At 39.7% G+C, this 26,847-nt stretch overlaps 1 protein-coding gene across 2 annotated transcripts in view; it reads right to left on the bottom strand.

Moving 5' to 3' along the window:
* Positions 1–4,807: 4,807 nt before the first annotated feature.
* The window catches only part of ALDH1L2 (aldehyde dehydrogenase 1 family member L2), a 64,098-nt gene continuing 42,058 nt past the window's right edge, over positions 4,808–26,847 (bottom strand). Inside the window, exons 12-23 of one of the 2 annotated variants that reach the window (XM_051961329.1) lie at positions 26,580–26,707; positions 24,580–24,730; positions 24,220–24,290; positions 24,015–24,120; positions 18,870–18,957; positions 16,184–16,277; positions 14,638–14,737; positions 12,226–12,324; positions 10,637–10,802; positions 9,332–9,437; positions 7,076–7,275; positions 4,808–5,362 (exon numbers count right to left, since the gene is read on the bottom strand). In XM_051961329.1, the coding sequence (XP_051817289.1) occupies positions 5,307–5,362; positions 7,076–7,275; positions 9,332–9,437; positions 10,637–10,802; positions 12,226–12,324; positions 14,638–14,737; positions 16,184–16,277; positions 18,870–18,957; positions 24,015–24,120; positions 24,220–24,290; positions 24,580–24,730; positions 26,580–26,707 (1,365 nt within the window). In that variant the 3' untranslated portion in view covers positions 4,808–5,306. Of the gene's footprint in view, positions 5,363–7,075; positions 7,276–9,331; positions 9,438–10,636; positions 10,803–12,225; positions 12,325–14,637; positions 14,738–16,183; positions 16,278–18,869; positions 18,958–24,014; positions 24,121–24,219; positions 24,291–24,579; positions 24,731–26,579; positions 26,708–26,847 lie in introns of those variants that run through there. The other variant, XM_051961330.1, reaches the window with a different exon arrangement.

Here is a 26,847-nt window from a genome sequence, read left to right on the forward strand (position 1 = left end):
ATTAGCTCATGGGCTCCTTCCTGGGAAGCTTTCCCTGACCCATCCCGTTAATATCCTTTCTAAAATATGGATCCCATCACCAGCAACACTAGCTGTGTGATCATGGGCTAGTCACCTCTCTTAGATTTTTTTTTTTGATATATTGATATAATTGATAATAATGATATAATGAATTAACTTCCAATCCTGAACCTGGAGCCCTAAGAACCTATGTGGGTCTGGAGTTTAAGGGTAAAGTACACTGGGACTATGCTTAAATGAGTAACCCTTCTAGGGTTGTTGGAAATAAAAAGCATTTTGTAAACATGAACAATCATTAGCTTAAGAGCTCAATTGTTGTTAATCCTTGTATTCTGACATCTGGGAGGTGATGCCGTGACATGCAAATGAATTGGATTGAAGGGAGGGAAGGTTGAGCAAGGTCACCTGCCTCACTTTCCCCTGTAGAACCATGTGGATCCTGTGGCAAGATATAGATCAGTTCCACTAAAGTCCAGTAACTTTTCCTCTTTTGTCTTGTATTGCTAATTCATACTGAGCCCCTTGCCAAAATTACTGAGTAGATTTCTTTTTTCCTCCAGATGAAATTATTGTCCATAGATATGCTCCTGAGTCTATACAGGGAGGGTAGGTGACCCAGTGGAATTGATCCTTACAATTTTGGGAGGTAGGTGCTACTGCTCCACTTGACAGACAAAGGGACTTGACCAAGATGATTTGAACTCAGATTTTTCCAGCTTTCAGACTAACACTTATTATCTTTTCAGAAAACTCTCCTTTATTTCTCATTGGTTTATTTTATCACAATGTGTCTTAAGAGTAGTCCATTCTGGACATGGCTCTCTTCAACAATGAGATGATCCAAACCAATTCCAATTGTTCAGTAATGAAGAAAATCAGCTATACCCAGAGAGAGAACTATGGGAAATGAGTGTGGTCCACAATATAGCCTTTCCACTCTTTCTGTTGTCGTTTAATTCCATTTTTGTTTTCCTTCTCAGGTTTTTTTTACCTTTTTTCTAGATCTGATGTTTCTTGTGCAACAAGATAACTGTATAAATATTTATACATATATTATCTTTAACATATATTTTAACATATTTAACATGTATTGGACTACCTGCCATCTAGGGGAGGGAGTGGGAGGAAGGAGGGGAAAAGTTGGAACAGAAGGTTTTGCAAGGGTCAATGCTGAAAAATTACCCATGCATATGTTTTATAAATAATAATTTTGTAAATAAAAAATAAATTTTTTTTAAAAAGAGTGATCCATTTTCCTGGATTCTAATCCATCTGTAGAATTTCAGGTCAACGATCCTACTCTGACATTGACTTTCCCTAAATCTAAAGTATAGGACAGGAAAAATTCAGTTCTCAACACTAATGGGCATAAAAGAGCAATTTGTCCCTTAACTTCTTCCCATTACCGGAAGAATTACCGGAAGAACTGAATTCTGTGCATTGCAACAGTAGTAATATATAATCATTGTATATTATATATAATATATATATTTCTCTCCATTTCCCTCTACCTTATCCAAAGTCAAGTTATGATTAGACTATTTTAAGACAAGAGGCCAAAGATTCTTCATAACAGCATTATGAGGGTCTGACTCAGCTGGCTTGGCTGATGAAACATCTCCATGTGGAGGATGCTAGGGAGTTTGCTTTTGGGAATATTGTGATGACATGAAGGGAAATGACTTGGAGGAACTGAGGAGCATGTGCAGACATTCTGTGATTGGTTCTTGTTGACTAATCTCATGAGGAAGGGGTGAGTCTCTAGTTGGTTTCAGATGCATTCAAAAAGGCTCATCAACTTTGGTTATTTTTCTTTGCCTCATTCACTTCTGGGAGACATGGATGACTCCTTTAATTAAGTTTTGTTCCTCTTGCTCCAAAGACCAAAATGATATAGGAAAGAGGATACCCCAGAAATATCGGGGAAATGTGTTCTATCTGTGAAGCAAATTTCCCATTGTAAAAGCTACCTGATATTAAGTGGATAAGTGACCCTCGACACTGTTCCTGACAGCTGATGGGGGCTTAAACCAATGTCAGTTGAGAAGAGATATGCCATTCTTTTAGGGTGCCCTTCAGGACTCAGAGTATACATACTACAAGAGGAAACAGTGATGGCCAAAACAATACTATAAAGTCCAGTTAATATGTTCATTTCATCATTTATGGAGTATGAAGTATGAAGACCATCAAATGGTCTTAGAGAAAAAAAAAAAGATTTAAGAAAGCATTAGGAAATCTCTCATACCAATAAAAGATCCCCATTTGATATTTTACAGGTTTCTACTGAAACTGAGACACTATGTTAGGTCATGGAGATAAAAAGAGAAAAGGGCTAAGAGGAAATAAATCTTGCCTTCAGGGATCTTGCATTACACTGTGGGTAAAGACAGGACTACTTCATTGTTGTTGACTGATTGGTTATACATCATAGATCAAGAAGTGGCTTAGGGAAGGAGAGATGGGATCACAGAGGGAGGTAATGGTGAGATTAAGGGTATGACCTAGGATTGTGGCTCGGTTGTAGAATGAAGGTATAAGGCAAGGAAGTGGAATTGGTTGATGAACTGGGAGGCTAAGATGCTGGGGAAAGATAATAAATTAAGAACTGGACTCCTCAAGAAAGGAAAAGTATGGGCTGTTGCAATAAAATAAAAGGCTGAACTGGGCCATTGATTCTGAACCTTACTTTCCTCCTCCTTCTGCCCTCAGGGCAGATTTCAAGTCATACATCAACTTGGATAGGAAAACAATTATGTCATTTCTGTACATGCCAAAAATCTAAGTGAAATGGAGCATCTCTCTGTGAGAAGTGAATATTTATCTCTTCTATTTAATAGAATTATTGTATTAGGGCCAAGGCTTTTTCCCTCTTCTCTATCTAGAAACCAACCAGTTTGGGAAATGTCTCTTAGACATTTACCCAGACCAAGATCTAATCCCCCAGTAAAAGCAATTCTAAGTATAGGATGACCTATATTCTTGCTCAATTGTTTGCTGAGACAGATCTGGGGAAAGGTGGATTCTTCCTATTATGATATGGTGATATGAAACTTGATGTCTCTTTGACCAAGATTTCAATTGACCAAGATTAATGTGACTGAAATCACATACCCCAAGATCTTCATTTTAATATAGCCCACACCTGTCTTTGTGTTACCCAATCTGAGTCGATTGCCACCCATAAGGAACACTTCCACTTTGAGGACATATAAACTGTGACCCCACTGCCATTAGGAGCCTGGGTCTGAGAGATGGCTGAGTGATCATCCTTTTTATTAACAACTTGCTGACCTTATCAATACAATGATTAAATTACCCAGAAATGATGTCTTCCCAACCTTTTTTAAACATCGCATCTCCAAAGTATGAATGTAGGCCACAAATCTCAGTTGCATGAACAGTACCTATGACTTTCACCAATAGAAAGCACAAATGTTTCCATATTATATTACAGTTGTGGCAAATACCTCTATTCTTTGTATTCGTCTCTACTTAGAAATTACTGTAGTTATTAGATTCCCATTACTCTACCCTCCTTATCCTTATCACACACGATCACAGACTTTCTGCCTAAAGAAACAGAATTGATTTTCCTTGTGATCCTATGTGTTATATTTTATGCATGAGTCCATAGGCTACTAGACTAGCAAAGGGGGCCATGACACAGAAAAGGTTAAGAATCTCAAGATTCCTCTAAGGAGGAAAGGCAACTGAGGGAAGGTTGGGAAGTAGTCTCCAGGTACAAGGCAGTAAGACCTCTCTTCTACAGATCCAGCATGATGGGGCCTGAGAGGAGGTCCAGCTTCTGGGGTCAGGAAGACAGTCCACTCTAAGGGTAGCAAGGTTTTTGGGGGCCACAATTACTGGAACTTCATAAATAGTAGGAACATCATAAATGCCTGCTGAATGAAGGAATAAAAATGGCTGAAGCGACAGGATGCTAACATGGAGATTCCTGTCTGGGATGGCCATGCAGGAGGGGGAAGGCTCAGGTAGCCTCGGAAGAAAGAGCAACAGCATTTTGACCTCAGGAGAGGGGTGCCCAAATCCTAGGCAGTTGGGAAGAAGGGTGCGCTTGTGAAGTGCCATTTGGCTGTGGCTTCCACAGCCTTTTATGGAGGGATATATTGGTTTGTTCACTCTCAAATATCAGCCATGAAAGGAGTTTGGAAAGGACTTTTAGGAAAGGCCCACAATTGATCCTCAGGATCTTTTATGGAGGGGGATATTGGTTTGTTCTCTCTCAAATATCAGCCATGAAGGGAGTTTGGAAAGGACTTTTTAGGAAAGGCCCACGATTGATCCTCAGGACCTTTTAGGGAGGGGGATATTGGTTTCTTCTCTCTCAAATATCAGCCATGAAAGGAGTTTGGAAAGGACGTTTTAGGAAAGGCCCACGATTGATTCTCAGGACCTTTTATGGAGGGGGATATTGGTTTGTTCTCTCTCAAATATCAGCCATGAAAGGAGTTTGGAAAGGACTTTTAGGAAAGGCCCACAATTGATCCTCAGGACCTTTTATGGAGGGGGATATTGGTTTGTTCTCTCTCAAATATCAGCCATGAAGGGAGTTTGGAAAGGACTTTTAGGAAAGGCCCACGATTGATCCTCAGGACCTTTTATGGAGGGGATATTGGTTTGTTCTCTCTCAAATATCAAGGACTTTTAGGAAAGGTCCACAATTCATCCTCAGGAATTTGCAAGATGGCAGAAGTTGATGTCCAGGCAAAAAATGACCCAAGCTTGGAGTGTCCACCACAACAAAGATATTTTGATTTCTAGGTTTATATGATCACCATTCACATTCTTTATTACTGCTCATTAGTACCAAAGAGGTAGAAAATACTTTTTAACAACGTAGTTGTGGATTAGATTCTACAATCTGTACATATCATACAAAAACAATATTAAGGGCACTTTGTTAATGGATGAACGGTTTTATGGTACCATAGGCTATAAATGAATAGGAATAAACAAGGCTGGATTGGTTTTTAAAATTCAAAGATCTTGAAATCCCTTAAAATGTGTTTAATGTACAATCTTGTAGAAACAAAATTGCTGTAAATAGTTGTCAAGTGTAAAAATAGTTTAAAATATTCAGGCTCACACCCATGCAGATGAACAAGGCTGTCATGGTAGGAAATTGTCTGGTGTTTTTTTGTTTTGTTTTGTTTTTTGCTGGTTAATTATATTTGTTCCATTCTAGAAGTCCTATCAAGCCCTGGGTCGAGAACACAGTGGTGGAGATGTCTCTAGAGCGATTCTTTAGAGCCGGTGGTGATCTAATATTCCAAAGTGACTGCCTTTGTTTTCAGGTACTCCCGGAGAGCCTCTTCACCTGGAGAGGAGAATATCAGTGAGTATTGTCTCGCTTAGACAAGTACTATTTCAGATAGGTATTATATACTTCTGTATATTAACTGAGGGTTGTGAAAACCCCTGAAGCCAGATCATACTCTATTATTGGCTTGTTGCAACACTCCTTCGATATCCCTGAAAGATTTATTTTTTTAAAGATCACCTGTTAGTGCAGCTACCGCAGTGGATAGAGCATCAGCCTTAAGTGAGGAAGACCTGAGTTCAAATCTGACCTCAGACAGTTAATGCTTCCTGGCTGTATGACCCTGGGCAAGTCACTTAACCCCAATTACCTCAGGACAAAAAAAAAAAATCACCTTTCTTCACTAAATACAATCAAACATATATTTGACTTCATTCTCTACATGTTTAAAGCAGAGTAGGAAAAGGAGGCCTTCCTCAAGAGCTGCCCCAAGACAGCTTCAAAATTAGATGCTTCTTCCTCTTTCCCCTTCCCATTCCTAGCTTCAGGCTGTTTAAGGTATGATAATACCTTTAGTAAGTTACAGTCTCTTTGCCATTTTTAGTGTTCCCTTTGGCATTTAATCTGCTGAAACCTGACTCCTTCTCAGAACCATGTTTTTAAATATATAAAGTAAAATATAGAAGCTTACAAAGGAATAGAATTGTCAATATATATATATTTTTTAAAGTTCAAAGCCTTAAGAACTCCTGGTCTAGGTTGTTGTCCTTAAGACTCAAGACATCCAATGAGATTAGCATCACGGGATCACTGATTTAGAACTGGAAGAGAGACCTTAGAAGCCATTAAATGTAATTAATCTATCGGAACTAGTCCCTTTTACAGAGAAGTTAAGATATTCCCTTCTTATAACTAAGCCTGATTATACAAGACTCAAAGAAGCAAAGGAGCAAATAAACTTCACTAATCTAGGGAATCTTGACTGTACCGTAGTTGACAGCAGCATCCTTAGAGCGCATTTATATAGCACATTAAGATTTTCAAAGTCCTTAAAAAAAATTACATCTCAAGCATGAGGAAAATCTTTCTTCCCCAACCCAATGAAATGTAGAACAAGTGATCCATGCTTGAAATTGCAAAGGGTGCTAGGAAAAAACAAATGTAAATTATGCTGAAGAATAATTTAATAGCATCTCCTGAAAACCTGTACTCAGGAGGAGCGGCTGCCACAGTAAAATGGGGCTATCAGTTTTAGTTGCATCAAAATGTCCAGTTTAATGAAAACTGTCCTTTGTGGGGGGCACAATGTACTTGCCATCCAAAGAGTGATAACGTACTGTTTGGGATGAGTTTGGGACATTAGGATCTGTCGGTCTTATTCACCATCAGTGCCTGAGACTCAGAGCTCCACACAGTGATAAATGTTTATTTCTGGTACCTTGTCATTGCCCATGACCAATTTTTCCCCTCTCACCTTCCCCATGAGATGATCAAAATAATGCAAATGGCAAAGGGCAAGCTGAGAGCTAACTTGGAAAAAAAAAAGATTTCTAGTCTTCCCATCTCTAAAACAGGAAGTCTTTCCCTCTTAAAGTTTACCTTGGGCTTAAAAAAATCAGTTGTCATTTCAGTAATTCTATATGTGACTTTCAACAGTGCTTCCTAGCTTGGTGCAAAAGACATTTAAAAGGACTCTACATTTTCTCAAGACAGACTAGAATCTTCTGTGACAGGGTAAGCGAGGGATGAAGTACACAAATGTGGTCTTACCCAAATCTTTGCCAAAACCCGACTGCTTCACGCCGCCAAATGGGGCCGCCACATCCGTCTTGTTGTAGGTATTAATGAAGACTGTCCCCGCTTCCAATTTTTCACTCACATACATAGCTTTGTTTATGTCTCTTGTGAAAACCCCTGAAGCCAGACCATACTCTGTATTATTGGCTTGTTGCAACACTCCATCGATATCCCTGTAAGATTTATTTTTTTTAAAGATCACCTTTCTTCATTAAATATAATCAACACATATTTGACTTCATTCTCTTAAGGTTTTCTGCAAGCTATTTCACAGAGGATTAACCAGAATATTATTTTGTAAGTGAAATTTACTACTTTAAGAAACACTAATGGTTCAAGGCATTCAGGGGATAGGGACTGAACTGCACTGGAACTCCCTGTGCAGGTTGGCACCCAGGCTGCAACTCCTGTCTTGGAGAGAGAGCCATGTGGACCACCAAGGGCTCACATGATTTGCCAAAGGTTATGGGGAGGTGGCCCTTTCACCCACATCAGGATAGAACACAAGGCCTGGAGTCAGCAAGACCTGAGTTCAAATCCAGCTTCAACATTTTGTAGGTGAGTGATTCTGGGCAAGTCACTTAACCCTATTTGACTGTAAGATGAACTGGAGAAAGAAATGACAAGCTTCATCCAGTGTCTCTGCCAAGAAAATCCTCAGAGGGGTCATCAAGCTCAGACCACACAAATAACTAAACAACAACAATGGAGACAGAGAAACCAAGCAGGACATTACAAGAGTCCAGAAGAGCAGTCATGAAGACCTGAACCAGGCTGGCAGCAGTAGGAGTACAAAGAGAGTATAACTGCAAGGGAAGGAATGGAGGAGGGAAAGGCAAAGGGAAGGGATGGAGGAGGGAAAGGCAAAGGGAAGGGATGGAGGAGGGAAAGGCAAAGGGAAGGGATGGAAGAGGGAAAGGCAAAGGGAAAGGATGGAGGAGGGAAGGCAAAGGGAAGGGATGGAAGAGGGAAAGGCAAAAGGATGGAGGGGAGAAAGGCAAAGGGAAGGGATGGAGGAGGGAAAGGCAAAGGGAAGGGATGGAGGAGGGAAAGGCAAAGGGAAGGGATGGAGGAGGGAAAGGCAAAGGGAAGGGATGGAGGAGGGAAAGGCAAAGGGAAGGGATGGAGGAGGGAAAGGCAAAGGGAAGGGATGGAGGAGGGAAAGGCAAAGGGAAGGGATGGAGGAGGGAAAGGCAAAGGGAAAGGATGGAGGAGGGAAAGGCAAAGGGAAGGGATGGAGGAGGGAAAGGCAAAGGGAAGGGATGGAGGAGGGAAAGGCAAAGGGAAGGGATGGAGGAGGGAAAGGCAAAGGGAAGGGATGGAGGAGGGAAAGGCAAAGGGAAGGGATGGAGGAGGAAAAGGCAAAAGGAAGGGATGGAGGAGGGAAAGGCAAAGGGAAGGGATGGAGGAGGGAAAGGCAAAGGGAAGGGATGGAGGAGGGAAAGGCAAAAGGATGGAGGGGAGAAAGGCAAAGGAGATGGAAGAGGGAAAAGCAAAGGAATAGAAGAAGGAGAGAAGAGAAAGGATCAGATGTGACGGGGAAATGGTGATTCATCAGCAAAGTGGAGGCAGACTTTAGCCAGTTTTGAATACAGTGAGTGTGAGAGAATGATGCAATGCCTTCTGGGGCATATAGCTGATGGTTGAATGTGCTGATCAGTAAAGCCATTGAAGGGGAGCAGGAGCAGTGAGAACGCAGAAAAGGCCAAAGTTGGAGCCCTGGGGCTTTGTTCAGGAGTTGGAAGGAGGAAGAGGAGTTGGGCAAGGGGGAAGAAAGTGAACAAGGAGGTGGGAAAACACAGGAATCGAGAGACCAGAGTGTTCGGCAATATCAAATGCTGCCAAACGACAAGAAAATGGGGAATGGAGAAAGGACCTCGGATTTGGTGGTGAGCCATTACTGAGTTGGGAAGAGCGGTACACTGTGAGTGGTGAGGGAGGAAGGAAAGAAAGACCTTGAATTACTGATGTGGTGAATTTGATGGGGAGCTGATGAATAAACACTCCCTTGCAGTAGTCAGGGTCTGGGTGAGGGCAGAAGGCCTAAGTTTGTGCCTGCCATAGTCAGCACAGTTTGATTTCCTCCAGCAGCCCTCAGTAATTCTAAGCCACTGTCATGCTCGATAACAGAAGCCTCTGCCACATAGATTGCTCTGTGTGAATAATACCTCAGCAAAGAAAAAAAAAATCGAATTAAAATCTGAATTTAATTGAAAACAGCAAACCTACCCATTTTTAAATTTAGAAATGACCATAACAGGCCCAAAAGACTCCTCTTTGGCAAGGTACATGTGGTCTTCAACATCTGTGAACACAGTTGGCTCCATAAAAAAGCCTAATCCAGAAAAAGAGATATATAATTATGAATATGCCTTAGTAATTCTCAATTTACTTTCTTATGATTTAAAGATCATAAAACTACATATCTTGCCTTTTTACTTTTTAAAAACATTTCAATATCACGTCCCAACTGTAGTCTCACCTTGGGGTCTCCTCGCCCTGGAAGATTTAATATCCACCTTGAAGTTTTCCCCTCTTGCAATCTCCCCCACCATGCTGGCTCCCCTTGCCTTTCTCCCATTAGTGAGAATGGCTCTCCTCCAAGGGCTGCCATTTTGGGGCTGGCTAGTAACCTTCATTCCTTTCTTTGCTAGATTTCTGACTTTCTGTATTTTACCAAGCTTACTCCCACCCCTACCTCACCCCAACTTTGTGCCTCCTTTTGTCTCCCCTCCCTCTGAGTGGGGACTGTCTGTCTTTTTGCCTGTGTTTGTTTTTATCCGTTCCTAACAGCACTTGGCACCTCTTCAGTTTTTAAATAAACACCTACTTGATTGGGAATGTCATATTTATATTTTCCAGTCCATCACCAAGATATTGGGCTTATTTTACTTCCCTAGGACACAAACCTTATTTTGGGTAACAGAAATTTGTTTTCCCCAGGTAATAAAGTCTCAAGATGGAATTTCAGAATACTCCAAATCAAATGTTACGTGGAAGTTACTGGTTGTTGTCAGTCGGGTTGCAGAAAGAACATTGGATTCATAAAAGCTGGTCTTAATCTTAAGTTGGGCAATTTAGGACCGAGTGACTGGGTAACTCATCCAGTCTGAGGCTCAATTCTCTGACCCATAAAAATGAGGAGGTTGGGCTTGATGTATTTCCAATTCTAAACCCTCTGTTCTTTTTGTTTACATAGTGTTTTACAGGCTCACATTCATTGTTCTGAGTCTCACAACAATACTATAAAGTCGGTTGGATAAATATCATTCCTCCCCATTTAAAAAACTAAAAAGATCATGAAAACTATTTCATAGACATTAAGTGATATGGCCAAGAGATGGGAGAACAGAGCTGAGCATCACGAATCCACAGAGTTTTCCCTCTCCCTTTTTCCACGGGCACCACAATTTCCCATCCAAGTGTGACAGGGCTGTGAGTAAGTATTCATGTCCATTTTACATTTAGGAAAAAAAAAAGATGCTATAAAAATCTGTCCTATTAAAAAAAAAAAAGCATAGTGGCTGTTATTACCAGGCCTGGGGACTTGTCTTCCTCCATATACCAAAGTGGCTCCTTCTCTCACTCCTGTTTCACAGTATTGTAGAAGTTTATCCAAATGGGCCTTGTGATTCTGGGGCCCATGGTCAGTGGATCTGTCCAAGGGGTCGCCGATTTTCATCTTTTTTATTTCTTCTACCTGTGGATCACCCACAGTATATCAAACAAAATTTATAATTTATTAAACACAAACTGAGTTAGTTCCTCAGAATTTCAATCCTTTAAAATGAACAAGCTATTCTTTTTTATTTACATAAGAAACCAACAAAAATGCATTTCTATCAGACTACATGGTAGAGATATTTTTAGGTCTCCTCAATGCCGAAAATCTAAAAATTTAACAGTAGCCAACATTTGCACAACGCTTACTATGGGCCAGACAGTGTGTTAAGGACTTTATAATTATTTGATTTCATGCTCATAACAATGCTGGAAGGTAATTACAATTGTAATCTACAGATTACAGATGAAGAAACTGAGAAAAACAGGGTCACTTGAAAGTGTCTCCAGATTTGAACTCAAGAAGATGAATCTAACTCCAGATGCAGTGCTCTGTGCACTATGGTATCCCTCCAATGGCCCTTCTGTATTTTATATCAAAACTTCTTAGGCTGTGGGTTATAATGGCATATGGGTTCACATAACTGGAAATTAACTTGAGGGCAAGCGTGACATTTTGGAGTTATACTATATACACACCATGAATGTGGGGGTCATGAAAAATTTGGCAGTGATAAAAAGTAATAAATATTTCACCAAGATTTAGTTCTTTGTGTAAAAATAAACAAATATACTCATTAGTATGCAGATTTGCCTTTGTCTTTAATAAATGGTAAAATTATATATATATGTAAATATATATACATACACAGCAAAGAACTGTTTTAAAATAAATTTCTTTATGATTTATTGTCAGTAAATGTTTGATTTGTATATCTACTTTACATGCCTATATAAAAGGTCATATAATGTGGTCACATAAAAATTTATTGGAGTCAAAATTCAAAAAATAAGCCCTGTTTTATTTGACCCATGGTTAATACCAGCATGGCCTTCAATAGGTCACCATTGTACTAACAATGTGAAAAACCTTAACTACTGAGCTTATTTCATCAACTGTAGAATGAACTTATTGGACCTGTAGGAATTTTTAGATCTCCTGAAAATTCTTAATTTCTTCTTTTTTTTTGCTGAGGCAATTGGTGTTAAGTGACTTGCCCAAGGTCATACGTCAAGGAAGCATTAAGTGTCTGAGACCAGATTTGAACTCAGGTCCTCTTGACTTCAGGGCTGGTGCTCTATCCATTACACCAATTAGCTGCCCTTAATTTCTGGTTCTTAAAAATACGTTTTTCAGAACTACTTGTGCTACTGACCTGGAGTAATCTGTTAAGAAAAAAACAACAACAACACACAAGTATAAGATAATAGTTCATGTGGAAAGGGACATAGGAGTTTTAACAGATGAAAAATGGCAAGAAAGCCTGACAGATAGACCTGGAGACGTTCAGCCGGGCTAATAACATTTCTGCAGAATTCAGACAACATTTAGGATGTCTCACCACTCGATGCACAAATTCATCATGAATGAATTCTTCAACAAATAACCGGCCTGCTGCAATACAGTTCTCCCCCTTGTTGAAATATACAGCTCCCATGCCCTTTGAAAAAAGAAAAGAAAGTCTTTTTTTTATATGAATGCTACATCGGGGAATCTGTAAGTGTTTTTCTGCTTACACCATAGCTATTGGGTTAGCTATTAATTAAGTTGGGGCCTGGAAACTACATTAGGCTATTTATTCATGCCCTTGACACCTGAGTTATATTTAGTGTTATGTTTTTCCCTTCCTTCCTTTTCCCCTTTTGCTCATTAGCACTTCTAATATCATTTCTGATGACTACACATTTAGATAACCATTTATTAAAGTTTGGAGAGGCTGAGTTTGGCATCCACAGAAGACCTCATCTGGATTAAATATGAATCCTTATACTATTAAAATACTTGGTGAAACAAATTATGTAAATGGCTTGGTGCCTTTTAGCCATGTAAATTTAGAAAGAAAAATTAAGGAAAATTCTGATTCTGATTTCAGGTTGTTGACCATTATTATGCCAGGAATGGCAAGATTTTAAAATATGGTGGAACTCAAGGTTTCACCTAGATATTAACATCCAGTTTCCAGTATACTTCCTTCAGGAAGTCTTCCTAAACTAAATAAAGACAATGTTTGATTCCTTTATCTTTTGTGTGCTGATGGCAAACTCTTACAGGTTTGGACCTTCTCTCTCTGTGGCCTATCTTGTCTGTTTTGAATCGTGAACCTCTTGAGGGCAGCTGTGACATTTTGGAGTTATACTATACATCTTGCCCCCACATCCATTTAAATTTTAGATTTCTGGTGATCAGCAAGGACCATACAATACTTCAGTTTAGAGTTACATTTCCTATATTGGTTTATATTCATTTATCACAAGTAATTCTTTTTTTTATAGCTTTTTATTGACAAAACATATGCATGGGTAATTTTTCAACATTGACCTTTGCAAAAACTTCTGTTCCAATTTTTCCCCTTCTTCCCTCCACCCCCACCCCCACCCCTAGATGGCAGGTAGTCCCATACATGTAAAATATATTAAAGTGTATGTTAAATACAATATATGTATACATATTCATACAGTTATCTTGTTGCACAAGAAAAATTGGATTTAGAAAGAAGATAAAAATAACCTGGGAAGAAAAGCAAAAATGCGAACAAACAATAATAGAAAGAGTATAAATACTATGCTGTATCACAAGTAATTCTAAGGATGGCTATTTATTTAATGAACATCTGCACTGTAAAAATGTGAGCAGTGTGTGACAAGGTGACAGATTTCTCTCCCTTCTCACTCCTTTGCAATCTTTTATTTTTCCAATATTGTCCCTGCTTCTTGGAAAGTCCTTAGATATATAGCTGTGAAATCCAGGAGTAGAGATGTACCAATAAAGGTTATGAGTTAGTACACATCCCTATGAACGTTGGGTTTAAATGACATCTTTTTTGATTTATTGCTCAGAGAGATCCTTAGATATATAGTTGTGAAATCCAGGAGTAGAGATGCACCAATAAAGATCATGAGTTAGTACACATCCCTATCAATGCTGGATTTGAGTGACATAATTTTTCATTTGCTACATTACTGGCCCCAGTGAAATTAAAATTCAATCTCCTTCAACTGTTAAGACTTCCCCAATCTGGGCCACAGCTCCTCAGTAATATTGGGTAGTCAATATACCAAGGCAGTGATGGATCGGCACATTTGCTCTATTTAGCCAAAAGGTTACTCAGGGCTGGAATAGTGGAGAGCTGCTAAGACCCTTCCAGGGGTCAGGAGAAGACTGGTTTAGAATCTCTGCTTCAGCAGATCTGTCAAGCTTGAACTCACTTCTCTTCTTAAGGAGCCAAGCCTAAGAGAATACACCTTACAAATTCAGTATAGTGCCTTCTTTCCAGGAAAGTCACATTCACTAAGCCTCTGGATAAATGCTCCCTGTGGGTAAAAATTACCCACTTAATTGAAGTACCGTCCAGATTGCTTCCTAATTTCATTGCTGCACAGATTTATATGCAAATTTAGCAAGGACAAATTATATTCTCAGATTGGAAAACCATTAAAAATAATCTAACAAGAATGAACTTTTTAAAAAAAAGTCTTTTATTCCTACCCAGTGGAAAACACACATTATGTTAAAAGCCCTTGAAATGTAATCAGTGAGGAGGCAGATTGGATAGCATATTGATTAGGATTGCTCTCCTCTTACCATTCTCATGTTTAGTATTTTATTTTTCTCTCAGTTACATGAAAACAATCTTAAACATTTGTTTTTAAAACTTCGAGTTCCAGATTCTCTCCCTTCTTCCCTCTCCAGCCCCCTCATTGAGAAAGTCCAAGCAAAGTCATGAAAACCCTTTCATAAAAGTCACCCCTCTCACCATTCTCACAGCTTTGTCGAGTTCACAGTCACTGAATATGATCAGCGGGGACTTGCCACCAAGTTCCAGGGAAACTTTCTTCAAGTTACTCACGGCACAGCTTTGGGGAAAGCAGAGGGAAAAATAAGCATTTCAGACTAATCAGATTTCCTTTCCTTCTTGCCTTTCACCCTTAGTTTAGGGGTGTATGTGGGGGGATAGTAACTACCTGAGAGCAACTGAGGGCTAAAGCGTGGGGACCACTGGTGTGACAAAGGCCGGGCACGCTGGCCCAGGCCTGGATGCTTCGTTCCTGACCCTGGGGACCTGCGGTCCAAGGCTTTGGCCTCTCATTTCTTAGTCCTGAGCCACAACTCCAAAGCACCTTTTCCATGGGCCCACCTTTGCACTGAAATCCCTGAATATGAAGGGATGTTGAGGGGCCCTGTCCCTCTAAGTGTCAGTCAGAGGAAGGAGGGGCTGGTTCTATGCTTCAGCTTTTTTTGGAAATCGTATTAAAGAGCCCAGGGATATGACCTGGTCCAGCTGGTTAGGAGATAGAAGAAGGAGCCACGATGATCTGCCACTGTTCTGAAAAATCCTACCCACACCCAGAGAAGGAACTGACTGTGACTGAATAGATTGAAGCATTCTCTCTCTCTCTCTCTGTGTCTTTCTCTGTCACTGTCTGTCTCTATGTCTCTCTGTCTCTTTCTCTCTGTCTGTCTCTCTCTGTATCTCTGTTTCTGTGTCTTTGTCTCTATTTCTTTCTCTCCATCCCTCCTCTCTGTCTCTGTCTCCCTCTGTCTCAGTCTCTCTGTCTGTCTCTTTTTGTCAGTCTCTGTCTCTCTCGTTATCTCTGTCTTTGTGTGTGTGTGTGTGTGTGTCACCCTTCTACACCCCTCTGTCTTTCTCTATCTCTGTCTCTCATTTTTCTTGAGGATTTCTTTTGGTGGGGGGGAGATCTGTGTTTTCTTTCACAACTTGAATTCTATGAAAATATTTTGTATAACTTCACATGTGCTGTCTTAATGGGGATTGGGGGGTGGGGATAAGGGAGAGAATTTAGGACTCAAAAATTTTAAAAATATATAAAAATTGTTTTAAATGTAACTGGGAAAAAATAAAATTAATTTTAAAAAAGAAAATAATCAAGATAGCATGGAGCAAGTAAAAAAAAGATAGGAGATGGTAGAAGAAATAGACTTGCCCTCTGAACTCCAAAAGATTCAGCAGGAGATGCTGGAAAGCACATAGGACATCGATGGCCATGGATCGGTCACATGTTGACTTGGAATAAGCAACACAGACTTGTTTGACTGTCTAAGAAAAAGGTTTTCCAGGAGCCCCGAATTGACAGAATTTGTGTGGAGTGTGGCACTTTGGGTCTTAGTTGTGGATTTACTAGACAGAGACACCCTGGGGGCTGTGCAGCTCTGCCAGCTGGGCATCTGGGAGCTGAGAGTATGTTCAGCACAGAGGGGCCGAGCGAGGCTCTCCCTCCCTCCTGATCTCCCCAACCAAAGGGGTGAGTTAAATTCCCTCTGCAGAAAGACAACACTCCCACCTCTTCATTATCTGTTTGCCAATTGCCGTGGAACCCGTGAAGCCGAGTTTGCGAATGTCTGGGTGTTCAGATAAGCGCTGTCCAGCTAAGCCACCTGCAGAATGGGGAACAAAACCTAAATTATAAAATCCTTCTTAAATTCCAGTTAGGATAAAGGGAAAAATGATGGGAAACACAATTAAAATCAAAATTTAAATAAAGTTGGACAAACTTGAACTAAGAAATTTTTTTCTATAAAGCAAAAAATAATACCCAGAACCTAGTTGTCCAAAATGACAACTTTTTGTTTGCCCTGGAACTTTCTTATAATTCTTCTGGACTTTTCTACCCTCAAAAATTTCTATTTCTAAGTGGGGCATTATATTTTTTTTCCATTTTGCATTTGGATCAAATTACTGTCTCTAAGCTCAGGGCTGAGTATTTCCAAACTGGAGCAGGTCCACAGAAGGGTGACCTGGAGATGTAGGAACCCACTGATTAGAAGGTGGTGTCCTTTCTGGTGGAAGAGGACCAATGATCTTTGGACAGTGACATCTTGACTTGCAAGTGCATTGGATTTAAGTGAGGCAGGACTGTGCAAAGTCATCAGCCTGACTCTCTCCTCAGAGTGACTGGCGATGGCCCTGTACACATCTTGTTGTACCTGAGAGCCAGGAAGAGCAGAGTTCAGGTCTTGCCTTTGCTTCATATTAGCTCCTTAACTCTAGGAAAGTCACTCATCCTCTCAATGCCCCCAGCATTTCTATTAACGTAGGGAGGTGCCATCCTGCAGGGACAGAGGGAGGGCCTTTCTCCTTATACGAGTGAAATCTGAAGTCCAGTTCCTATCTCCAGCCCCTGTGAATTTGTTGCTCAATCACTGTCTAAATCTCTGGAACCCCGTGGTCCGTGTGGTTTTCTTGGCTAAGATACTAGAGTCGTTTGCCTTAATCCACTGGGGAAGGAAACAGTTTGTCAGGTTGGGTGACTTGTCTAGAGTCATTCAGCTAGTAAGTATCTGAGGCAGATTTGGACTCAAGACTCCCTGATTCCAGGTGAGCACTCTATCCATTAAGCCTAGCTGCCTCCTATGAATATATTCTATCAACTGCTGTGGACCTTGAACCCACAATCTCTATTCCATTATGGTTACTTTGAGCTTTAAGCTCTCAAATTAAAACTAGATGCACATGTGGTTTTTCTGCTTTTTATTTTTATAAAAATATTGACTTCTACGTTGTACACAGCAACAACAAGATTATGTGATGATAAATTCTGATAGATGTGGCTCTTTTCAACAGTGAGTGATTCAGGCCAGTTCCAATGGACTTGTGATGGAGAGAGCCATTGCATCCAGAGAAAAGACTGTGCTGACTGAATGTGGATCACAGGATAGTGTTTTTATTCTTTTTGTTGTTTTTTTCTTTCTCATTTTTTTCCTTTTTGATCTGATTTTTTTTGTGCAACATGATAATTGTGTAAGTATGTATACAAGAACTACCCATGTCTAATCTATATTAGATTACATGCTGTCTAGGGGAGGGGGTGGAGGGAAGAGAGGGAAAAAAATTAGGAACACAAGGTTTTACAGGCATGAATGCTGAAGACTATCTACACATATAGTTTGAAAATAAAAACCTATTATTATTATTAAAATATTGACTTCTAGAAAGAACCTTTCATGAAATAAAAGACATGATTTCAACATCAAGAAGACTTAAGATTAACAGACCAAATGACAGGTTACTGCCATTCAGATTAAGCAAGATCAATTGGCTGTCTGTTCATTAGAGAAAAAAAAAATCGATTTCTCTCTGGGAAAGTTGAAAAGGAAAGAGCATTTGATTTCCCATGAGCTGTAGGTTCTCCAGTTTCTTGGCCATGAAAGTCCCAAATGTTTGTTTGCCCTTAATTCCTCTCCTGTTAGTAGCAGAATGAGGGGAGCAGTAGTAGTAGCAGATTTGGGGCTCTGGGAAAGCCCAGAGCAGTCAGCACCACTGGGTTTGGGTCAGCATGAGAACAAGTTGGATCTGAGCCTTGTCCCCATGTGATTCCATGGGAAGAGTGGATGAAGATAGTCACTGGGAAAAGCGAGACAATCACCATCAGTTGAATTTTATAGTTAAAATCAAGATCAAATCCTTAACATTAAGGAGACCTGTTTATTGTGCTACAAACTGAAGGGATATGTTCTGGGTATGAACTCGGCACTGGTAAAAATCTAAAATGAAATGTTTAACAACCAGCTTTCCAGGAAAAAAAAGGACCCTTGTATACCCTTTTAAAGTTAATTTCCATTATTAACATTTCCTCCATCAATTTCTTAAGCAAACCATAAGACAATAAACAACATTACATCAACCCCTGGGCTGTAGCTGCTGATTTCTGGGGTATAAATGCTGACACTGAAAACTGAACAGCTGGCTCTCCCAGATAGAGTTCTGCTCCTTCTTTCTCCTCTTTTGATTATTTTCCTGGGAGTAAGCTGAGAGGTAAACTGTGCTTTGTATCTAAGTCTTGCAGTTTTAGTTTCTTTGGCTTCTCTTACTGCCAAGGCAACCCTGAGCAATTCCAGCAGCAGCGGGACCCTTCTCCAGTCCAATATTCCCACTTGGGATTGCCCCACAGGGTTGCAGGAGGAACATAAAGATCCAGTTGGTCCCAGTCCAGCCCTTATGGCAAGACAACTGGGGAAATGGGGTTTTACCTGAGCCAGGAATGATATTGATCACTCCCTTTGGAAAGCCGGCCTTGGCGGAGAGCTCTGCAAACTTCAGGGCCGTCAGAGGTGTGACCTACAGGAAAACAAATCCAATTAGGTCGGGATGGACCCAGTTCTAGGAAACGCTCCCACAAACTGAGTGCCCGTGGGCTCTGCCACACAATTCAGAGGGGAAGAAACAAAGATGCGAGGAGGAGATTGTGTCAGCCCCAGCAAGGCCGCTTCCTCTAGCTGTCTGGAGGCTAAGAGACGGGATTTGGAGGTAGGAGGGCTGCGACCCATCTGTCTTACTGAACCTAGGTAGGAGAAAAACCATGAATAATGTCGTGAAGGTAACAGTAATAACGTGTCACCTTTGCTTAGCACTTTGATGTTTATTTAAACAGACAAACATGGATATAGCACCAAAAAGACATTAAAATTGAAAGCTAAGAAATGGAGTTGGAGGCACACTTTCTGACCCAGCACTCTCTTACTATAGTAAGAGTTGATGATGATAATAATAATAATAATATAATTTATATATTACTTAAAGGTTTGCAAAGCACTTGAAAAATATCATTTTATCCTCAGGGTAATTCTGGGAGTGGGTAGGTGCTAATATTATCACTATTTTACAGATGAGGAAACTGAGACAGAGAGAAGTTAAGTGGCTTGCCTAGGATCACACAGTCAGCAGATGTCAAGAGGAGGACTTGAAGTCAGGTCCTTTCTTGGCTCCTAAGCCAGTTCTCCATCTATTAAGCCAGAGGTTCTCAAAGTGTAGTCTAAGGACTCTTAAGAATCTCTAAGCCTTTTTCAGGAATCTTGCAGGGTCAAAAGTATTTTCAGAGTAGTATGCTTCCCTTTAGGGAAACCGGCAAACACTAGGTGCTTAATAAATGTCCACTGAGTGAACTAACCTGTCAATATGAGTGTGGGGGGATTCCACACTTGCTTTATAAAAGGAAGAAACAGATTTGAGAGATCCTGAATATGCAGAATCTTGACTTCCCATTTCAGCAGTCTCAATGATTAGCTGATAGTCCAGTTCACACAAAGAAAACTACAAGACTCAGGACCAGTATAGATTTAATCATTTTGCTGAATATCTAAATTATGGTTGTTTATGAAAAATTTAAATTGAATTGTTTTCATAAGCACATTTTAAAAATCATATAACTCTATAAATACACAGTTAACATTACTTGAATTATAAATGTTACTAATTCTATTTAGTTGGCATTCATGCTCTTTAATTTGCTAGAAACCCTTAAGAACAACTACTGAATTAAATATATATATATATATATATACACACATTTCAATACATATACACTGAATTATAAATGTTACTAATTCTATTTAGTTGGCATTCATGATCTTTAATTTGCTAGAAACTCTTAAGAACAAATTACTGAATTATACACACACACATATACATTTCAATACGTATACACTGAATTATAAATGTTACTAATCCTATTTAGTTGGTTTTATGCTCTTTAATTTACTAGAAACCCTTAAGAACAACCTACTGAATTAAATATATATGTACACATATATACACATATAGACTGAATTATAAATGTTACTAATTATATTTAGATGGTATTCATGCTCTTTAATTTGCTAGAAACCCTTAAGAACAAATTACTAAATATTATGTTTATTCTGCATCTCCAGGTATCTGGGTCACTTCAGGATTCAACTTGAAGGCCACCTTACTGTGGATGACAAATTATTTAGTGGGATGGAAAACAGGAAAGAAAAAGCTCAATTGCTATGGAAAGATGTGAAGAAGGTAAACAGGTAAACTGAGCCAGGGATCTGTCAAAGACATGCTGCCCAATGAAATTACGGTCCCTTTGCAGCTCTGTCTGATACAAAGTGATTTGTCACCTTCCAGGCTCTATGTGGATGAATTGAACTGTGCCTTTTTTTGTAAAGCGATTGATTATATAATATTTGTTTTGTTCCCTGAAGTGAAAATAAAATAAATTAACGCGGCAATAGAGCCAAAACCATTCTGGACCTGTAGTCTTCGGCCTTGTTATGGAGCCCAGATATAATGGAAATGACTGATTTTAATTCCAGCCACACTGAACCTATGATAGTCTTCAGGGACAACCCGGTACTAAGAAAACTGTGCTTCAACAACAAGAATGTGACTAGGGAGAAAAAGGGGGGGAGATCAGATTTCAACTTTTGAAGTAGGGATTTCAGTCCACAACAAAATTCTCATAAGTTGCATCAAATCCACCTATCAAAACTAATACTTAACAAAAATAACATATAAAAGGTTGGATATATGTAGTTATAGTTAGTAAAGAGCTCTGTGCTCCATGATCATAATAGCACAGGAAGTAAAGAAAAATACAAAATGGTCCTTTCTCCTACATTACCCCCTTCTGTTCTGCTGTGATAGTCATAGAATAGCAGAAAAGGAAGAAAGGGTTTTAAGAATTACAGTTTTTAGACCATTCATAAAGCTGGAAGGTAGCTGTTGGTTTCCTAAGTGGGAAAACTTCTTCCAGTGACCAAGTAAATCATACCAGAGGAGCAAAATTATGTGATCCTTGATAGTCTCAGTATTACCCAAAGCAGAAGACAGCAGGAAGTTGCCACTAAATGGAACAAGAGCTCACAGGTTCTCTTTGGAAAGCCCTGATTTTATCCATTGTCCAAAGGTAGCATGGAATGCTCTATGGTCTAAAGCTGGTCTTATATTGTAATGCTCTTGATAAATATTGCAAAAAGATCATCATGTAAATGATCACAACTTATGTAGTAATTTCTGTTGTAGAAGATGAAGAAACAGGAATTCTACAAAACTTGATAAGACCCTCCCAATAAAATCAGACATCACTGTAGTACTTGGTGACTTCAGTGCAAAGGTGAGAATAGGTAAGGAGTGTGAGAATGGCTAGAATATAAGGTTTAGGAGTAGGGGAGGAGTGAAGCCCAAAATGTGAACACTACATAGATATCTCAGTTCTAAACTTCCTTTATAAAAAGAAATGGAAAGCGTTAGATGCTTAAGCATCGATCTCACAAAAATGAAATCTATTACATACAAAAAGGCACCGAGGCAGGAGTCATTCCTGAATGCACTGTCCACTACAGTCAGATTGCTTTCTTGTTAGAACAAAGTAATCAATAAAAACCACTCCAACCAACCTTATTTAGCTATGCTATTGGGGCTGAAAAATGAAAGTGGAGGGAGAGAAAGATAGATCTGATCATAACCATTTATTTAGTGGAGATGTTTAACTGATATAAATCAATTATCATAACAAACAATCAAATATCCCTTTTCCTCAACCACTACATAGTCAACTTGCCAAGTACATAAAGATGTCACCCTAAGGCAATGCTGGCTCAGAATAAACTTGGTTATCTAATCTTATAGAGAAAGATGGCAGGTAATTATAAGCCACATTATCTCATAAAATACAAGAAACAATGGAAGGAAAAAATCAGTTTAACTAAAAAAGGTAAACAAATTAGTCAAATAGTTAGATTTTATTAAGCTAAGTAATATCAAGGGCATGTGAGGATGAGACAAAACTAAAATCTATGAACAAATAAATATAACATAAGGTGGGTTTTCCTGAAATTAAAAAAAAATCCCTTGTTTTAAGGGATGGATCTTGGAGAGGGAAAAAGGGAAGAGGTTCAAGGGAAAATAAAGGTAAGGTAAAAACAAAAATCATTAAATCATTAAAAAAAAAACCCAAATGTGCAGATTTATTTTAGATGAGCTAACTAAAAAGAAAAAACTAACTAGTCAAAGAATGCCTATTGTTTAGATGGCAATAAGAAGATGAATGGACAAATTGCATATATTAATGTATGAACTCTATCCTGTTTATTGCAAAAGGGCACCGAGTTGGACCAATTGAATGGGAAGAGGAAGAGGAAGATAGCCTGGGTGGCCAATGGGAAATTGCAAAGTTCTTTTAATGACTCTAAGTTTTTCTCTTAAAAAAGGTTCACTTTTTAAATATTAGTGTTATTGTAATTTAAATATATATATAATTTGTTTTCCCTCAATTACATATTAACATTAATATGTAAACATAACATCTCCACTAACATATTAACATACAATTTTTAACATTTAAAAAAAGTTTGGAATTCTGAATTTTATCTCTCCTTTTCTCCTCTCCCCCTCCCTGAGATGGTAAGCAATCAGATATGTGTTAAATATTATTTTAAAATTCATTTCTCAATAATAAAAATCTATTTTCTTCTCTACCATTGTTTTAAAAAAGGGGGGAACCCTTGAAACAAATATAGATAATCAAGTAAAACAAATCCCAGCATTGGCTATGCCCCCAAAATGCATGTCTCCTCATTCTGCTTCCTGAGCTCACCTGTGTCAGGTAGCAGCTTCCTGAGTGTAATATCCACGGTACTCCTAGGCTTTCCATAATCTGGGAATTATGTAACACTGCAATCTGAAGAAGCTTGAAGTGGTCCTCCACAAGCCTCCCATGCTCTCCTAAGCGTGAGCCCCCTTTAAAGCTTTTATCTGGCGCAGGATAGCATGAGGTGTTGCCATATATGACAAATTTTAAAATATATTTTGTGAGAGGAAGTGAGGAGAGAGAAAGAGAAGAAGGGAACAAGAGAGATTGAGTAAGAGAGTGAGGTAAGGGGAGAGAAGGAAGAAAGAAGAGGGAGAGAGGAAAGGAAACTGAAAGATAGAAGCAGAGAGAGAGAGAGAGAGAGAGAGAGAGAGAGAGAGAGAGAGAGAGACAGAGAGACAGAGAGATAGAGACAGAGTCAGAGCGAGAATGCACATAAGAAGGGATCCTAAGAGAAATCATTTAAAAGAATGGCTTGGCTATGCCAGTGGAGGGAAGGGCAAGAGTCGGCGCCATCATGGAAAGGCTGTAAGACCATATGATGTACTTATCTGAAGACCATCCTCGCTAAATATGGAGAGAACCAAGACCAATAGGTTGATAGCAGATGGCATTTTTTTTTGTCTACAGAGACTCACTGGCATTATCTCTTAAGGTGTGAAGGGACTGTGCCTTGCATGGGTGGGGGAAGTGCCTGCTCGGATGCATTCGTTGCTCCTTTCAGTCTCAGAAATGTGAGAGGAGCACAATGGCTGAACCTCTGCTTTTTCCCTTTTACCTGCGCTGGCTTGAGCACCAAGGTATTCCCCGCTGCCAGACAGGCTGCGCTCTTCCACGCCAGCATCATTAGGGGATAATTCCAAGGAATGATAATTGCACAGACGCTACAGAGGGAAAAACCAAAGCAATAAACCACTTAGTATCAGCTCTAATTGGACAAACCTTATAAACCCTAAAAAGTCACAGGAGAACCCTCCTCTTACCCTAGAGGTTCTTTCTTGGTGAAGGTCAGGTTCCGGTTGGGCCGTGCTTGGTTAATTGGAATTGTAGAACCCTAAAAAAAAAGATTTGATACCAATGGAAGGACATGGATTCTACTTTCTAGAAAAGCCCGTCTCTATCTTTCCATCTGCTCACTGCCCCAGTAAGTTCTGCTTCCTTTAGGAAGATCATCATGGACAAGGGCGACAAAATCAGGAATAACGGCCTTCTGGCCTCGGCCCTCCTGGTCAGCCAGGTGCCTCGGACGCTCCTGCGGCCGGCCTGCTGATAGCAACACAACCAGGCTGCCCAGGCGCGGAGGAGCGCATCTCTGGAAGGGCCCAGGGGCCGGCTGTACTTGCCTGGATTTTGTCACACCAGCCTGCAAAGTATCGGAAGGTTTGCACAGACATGCCCACGTGGGTCTTCAGAGCTAAGGTGTACACGGCCCCCGAGTCAATGGTCTCGATGGTTGCTAGCTCTTCCTGGTGTTCTTCCATCAAGTCTGCAAGCCTAGACACAGGGTGGGGGACAAAGCTGGGCTGAGCGATAAGTTATTGTTCTTTCTCTCTCTCTCTCTCTCTCTTTGTCTCTGTCTCTGTCTCATCTCTGTCTCTGTCTCTCTCTCTCTCTGTCTCATTTCTGTCTCTGTCTCTGTCTCTGTCTCTCTCTCTCTCTCTGTCTCTCTCTCTCTCTCTCTCTGTTTCTGTCTCTCTCTCTCTCTCTTCTCTCTGTCTCTCTGTCTCTCTGTCTCTCTCTCTCTCTTCTGCCTGTCTGTCTCTCTATATATCTGTATATCTATATCTGTCTCTGTGTCTCTTTCTCTTTCTGTTTCTTTCTTGGTCTCTCTCTTTCTCTCTCTGTTTCTCTCTCACACACACATACACACACAAATGTTATATAAAATTAAATTATAAATGTGAACTCGAGTGTGACTGAATAGAAAGTTTTATACCAAGACCATAAGTAAGCCAATGACAATGCGTTTTTTCAAGTACACGGAAGAATAAGTATTCAATTGAGGAAAATGCTCTTATGGCCTTTATTATGAAATATATAAATCACATTAGAGTAGGGTGGGCATCAAAGTTTTAGGAAGATTTATTTTGACCATTTTGGTTAAAATATAAGTCTACTTCCTCCCTTGTAATCTATTTGTGCAAAACCTGAGTTCTGTCTACATTTCCACTCTTGGTAAAGAAATCACAATAAAAGTGATTGACAAAGAGAAGACCAGTAACAAGTTAATAAAAATATCTTCAGAAGGGTAGCATGGTCTAGTAGAAACTGTTGGCTTTGCAGCCAGAAGAAGGAGGTTTGAATCATGACTCTCTCACTTCCTCCCTGTCTAGGACTCAGTGTCCTCATCTGTAAGATGGGAGGATCACATTAGAAGGGTTTCCCTTCTAGTCCCAGATCTTATTTCTAAGAGTGGCTCTGTAGCCACGAGCCCTGGTTCCAGTCTTAACTTGAAAGTTTACTCCCTAAACTTTGTGACATTTGGGGTGAATCATGACTTGAGTTTTAATGCCGATAATGCTCACCCCACAGAAATGTTGTGAGGATACTGTTTTGTAAAAGGCAAGCAGCTAATTGTAATATAGGTTATTATTTTAATGGAAGGGTATGAGCGGGAACTATTTTTGTCTTTCTTTGTATTCTTAGAACTTAGCACAAGGCCTGGCATACAGTGGGTGCTTAATAAATGCTTATTGACTGTTAATTTTTATAAAATATATTCCTCAGGATATATCTGATTTTCCACTTTAAAAAAATCTCATTTTCACACATTCTCAGAGAAACCCATGTTCAAACAAACATGATAATATCAGATTGAACACAGGTGTGTTGGGTTAGTTTTAGGCACCCCTGGGAAGTAAGTCGTGTCTTTGGTGTCCCACACCATCCCTACTTTTCCCTTGTCTGTCCTCTGGGACCTTAGCCAGAACTGGGATGAAGGGAGAAGGAAAGCTGTTATTTTCTGAAAACTCTGCGACATGGTATAGTCTGACTGAGACGGGCACTTAGCTTCAGAACTGAGGAACTGATAAATGTTCCTGCCTATTTCTCTGTGGCATATATGGGCCACTCCCTGCTGCCCACCTCCCTTTTCGTTCCCAGCCTTTCTACCCAAACTTCATCTTCCATCAAAGGCATGTTGAAAGCTATCTTAGCAAACAGGGATTCTACAGGTAATGGGATAATGGAAATAATAGGGAGACAATAACTCACTCCTCATATCTAAATGACACTTGGGATATTCTGAAGAGATTTAAAAGGAAAAAAAAAAAAAACAATCTTAGCAACTACCCCAGAGGCAGAGAATGGGAGTGAAGTTTTGGTTTTAGTTTTTCAAACACACCTGTACATTAATCTCCCTCTTTCTCTGGCGTTCATTCTTCCCCATTCACCATTTTCAAAGGCATCTTTAGCGGCTGCTACTGCTTTGTCAACATCAGCCACTGAAGCGTAAGACACTTTACATATGGTCTATTTTGAGACAATAAGAGCAGATTAGTTTTAAGAGAAGTTATCAAATTATTACAGTCAGAAAGGTTTGATATTTGAAGTATTTCCAGAGTCTACAAGAGGGCTTTGTAAAAGTCTAATACAGCATTTAAAATACGCTT

Source organism: Antechinus flavipes, chromosome 5 (assembly GCF_016432865.1).
Source record: "Antechinus flavipes isolate AdamAnt ecotype Samford, QLD, Australia chromosome 5, AdamAnt_v2, whole genome shotgun sequence".
Taxonomy (NCBI): Eukaryota; Metazoa; Chordata; class Mammalia; order Dasyuromorphia; family Dasyuridae; genus Antechinus; species Antechinus flavipes.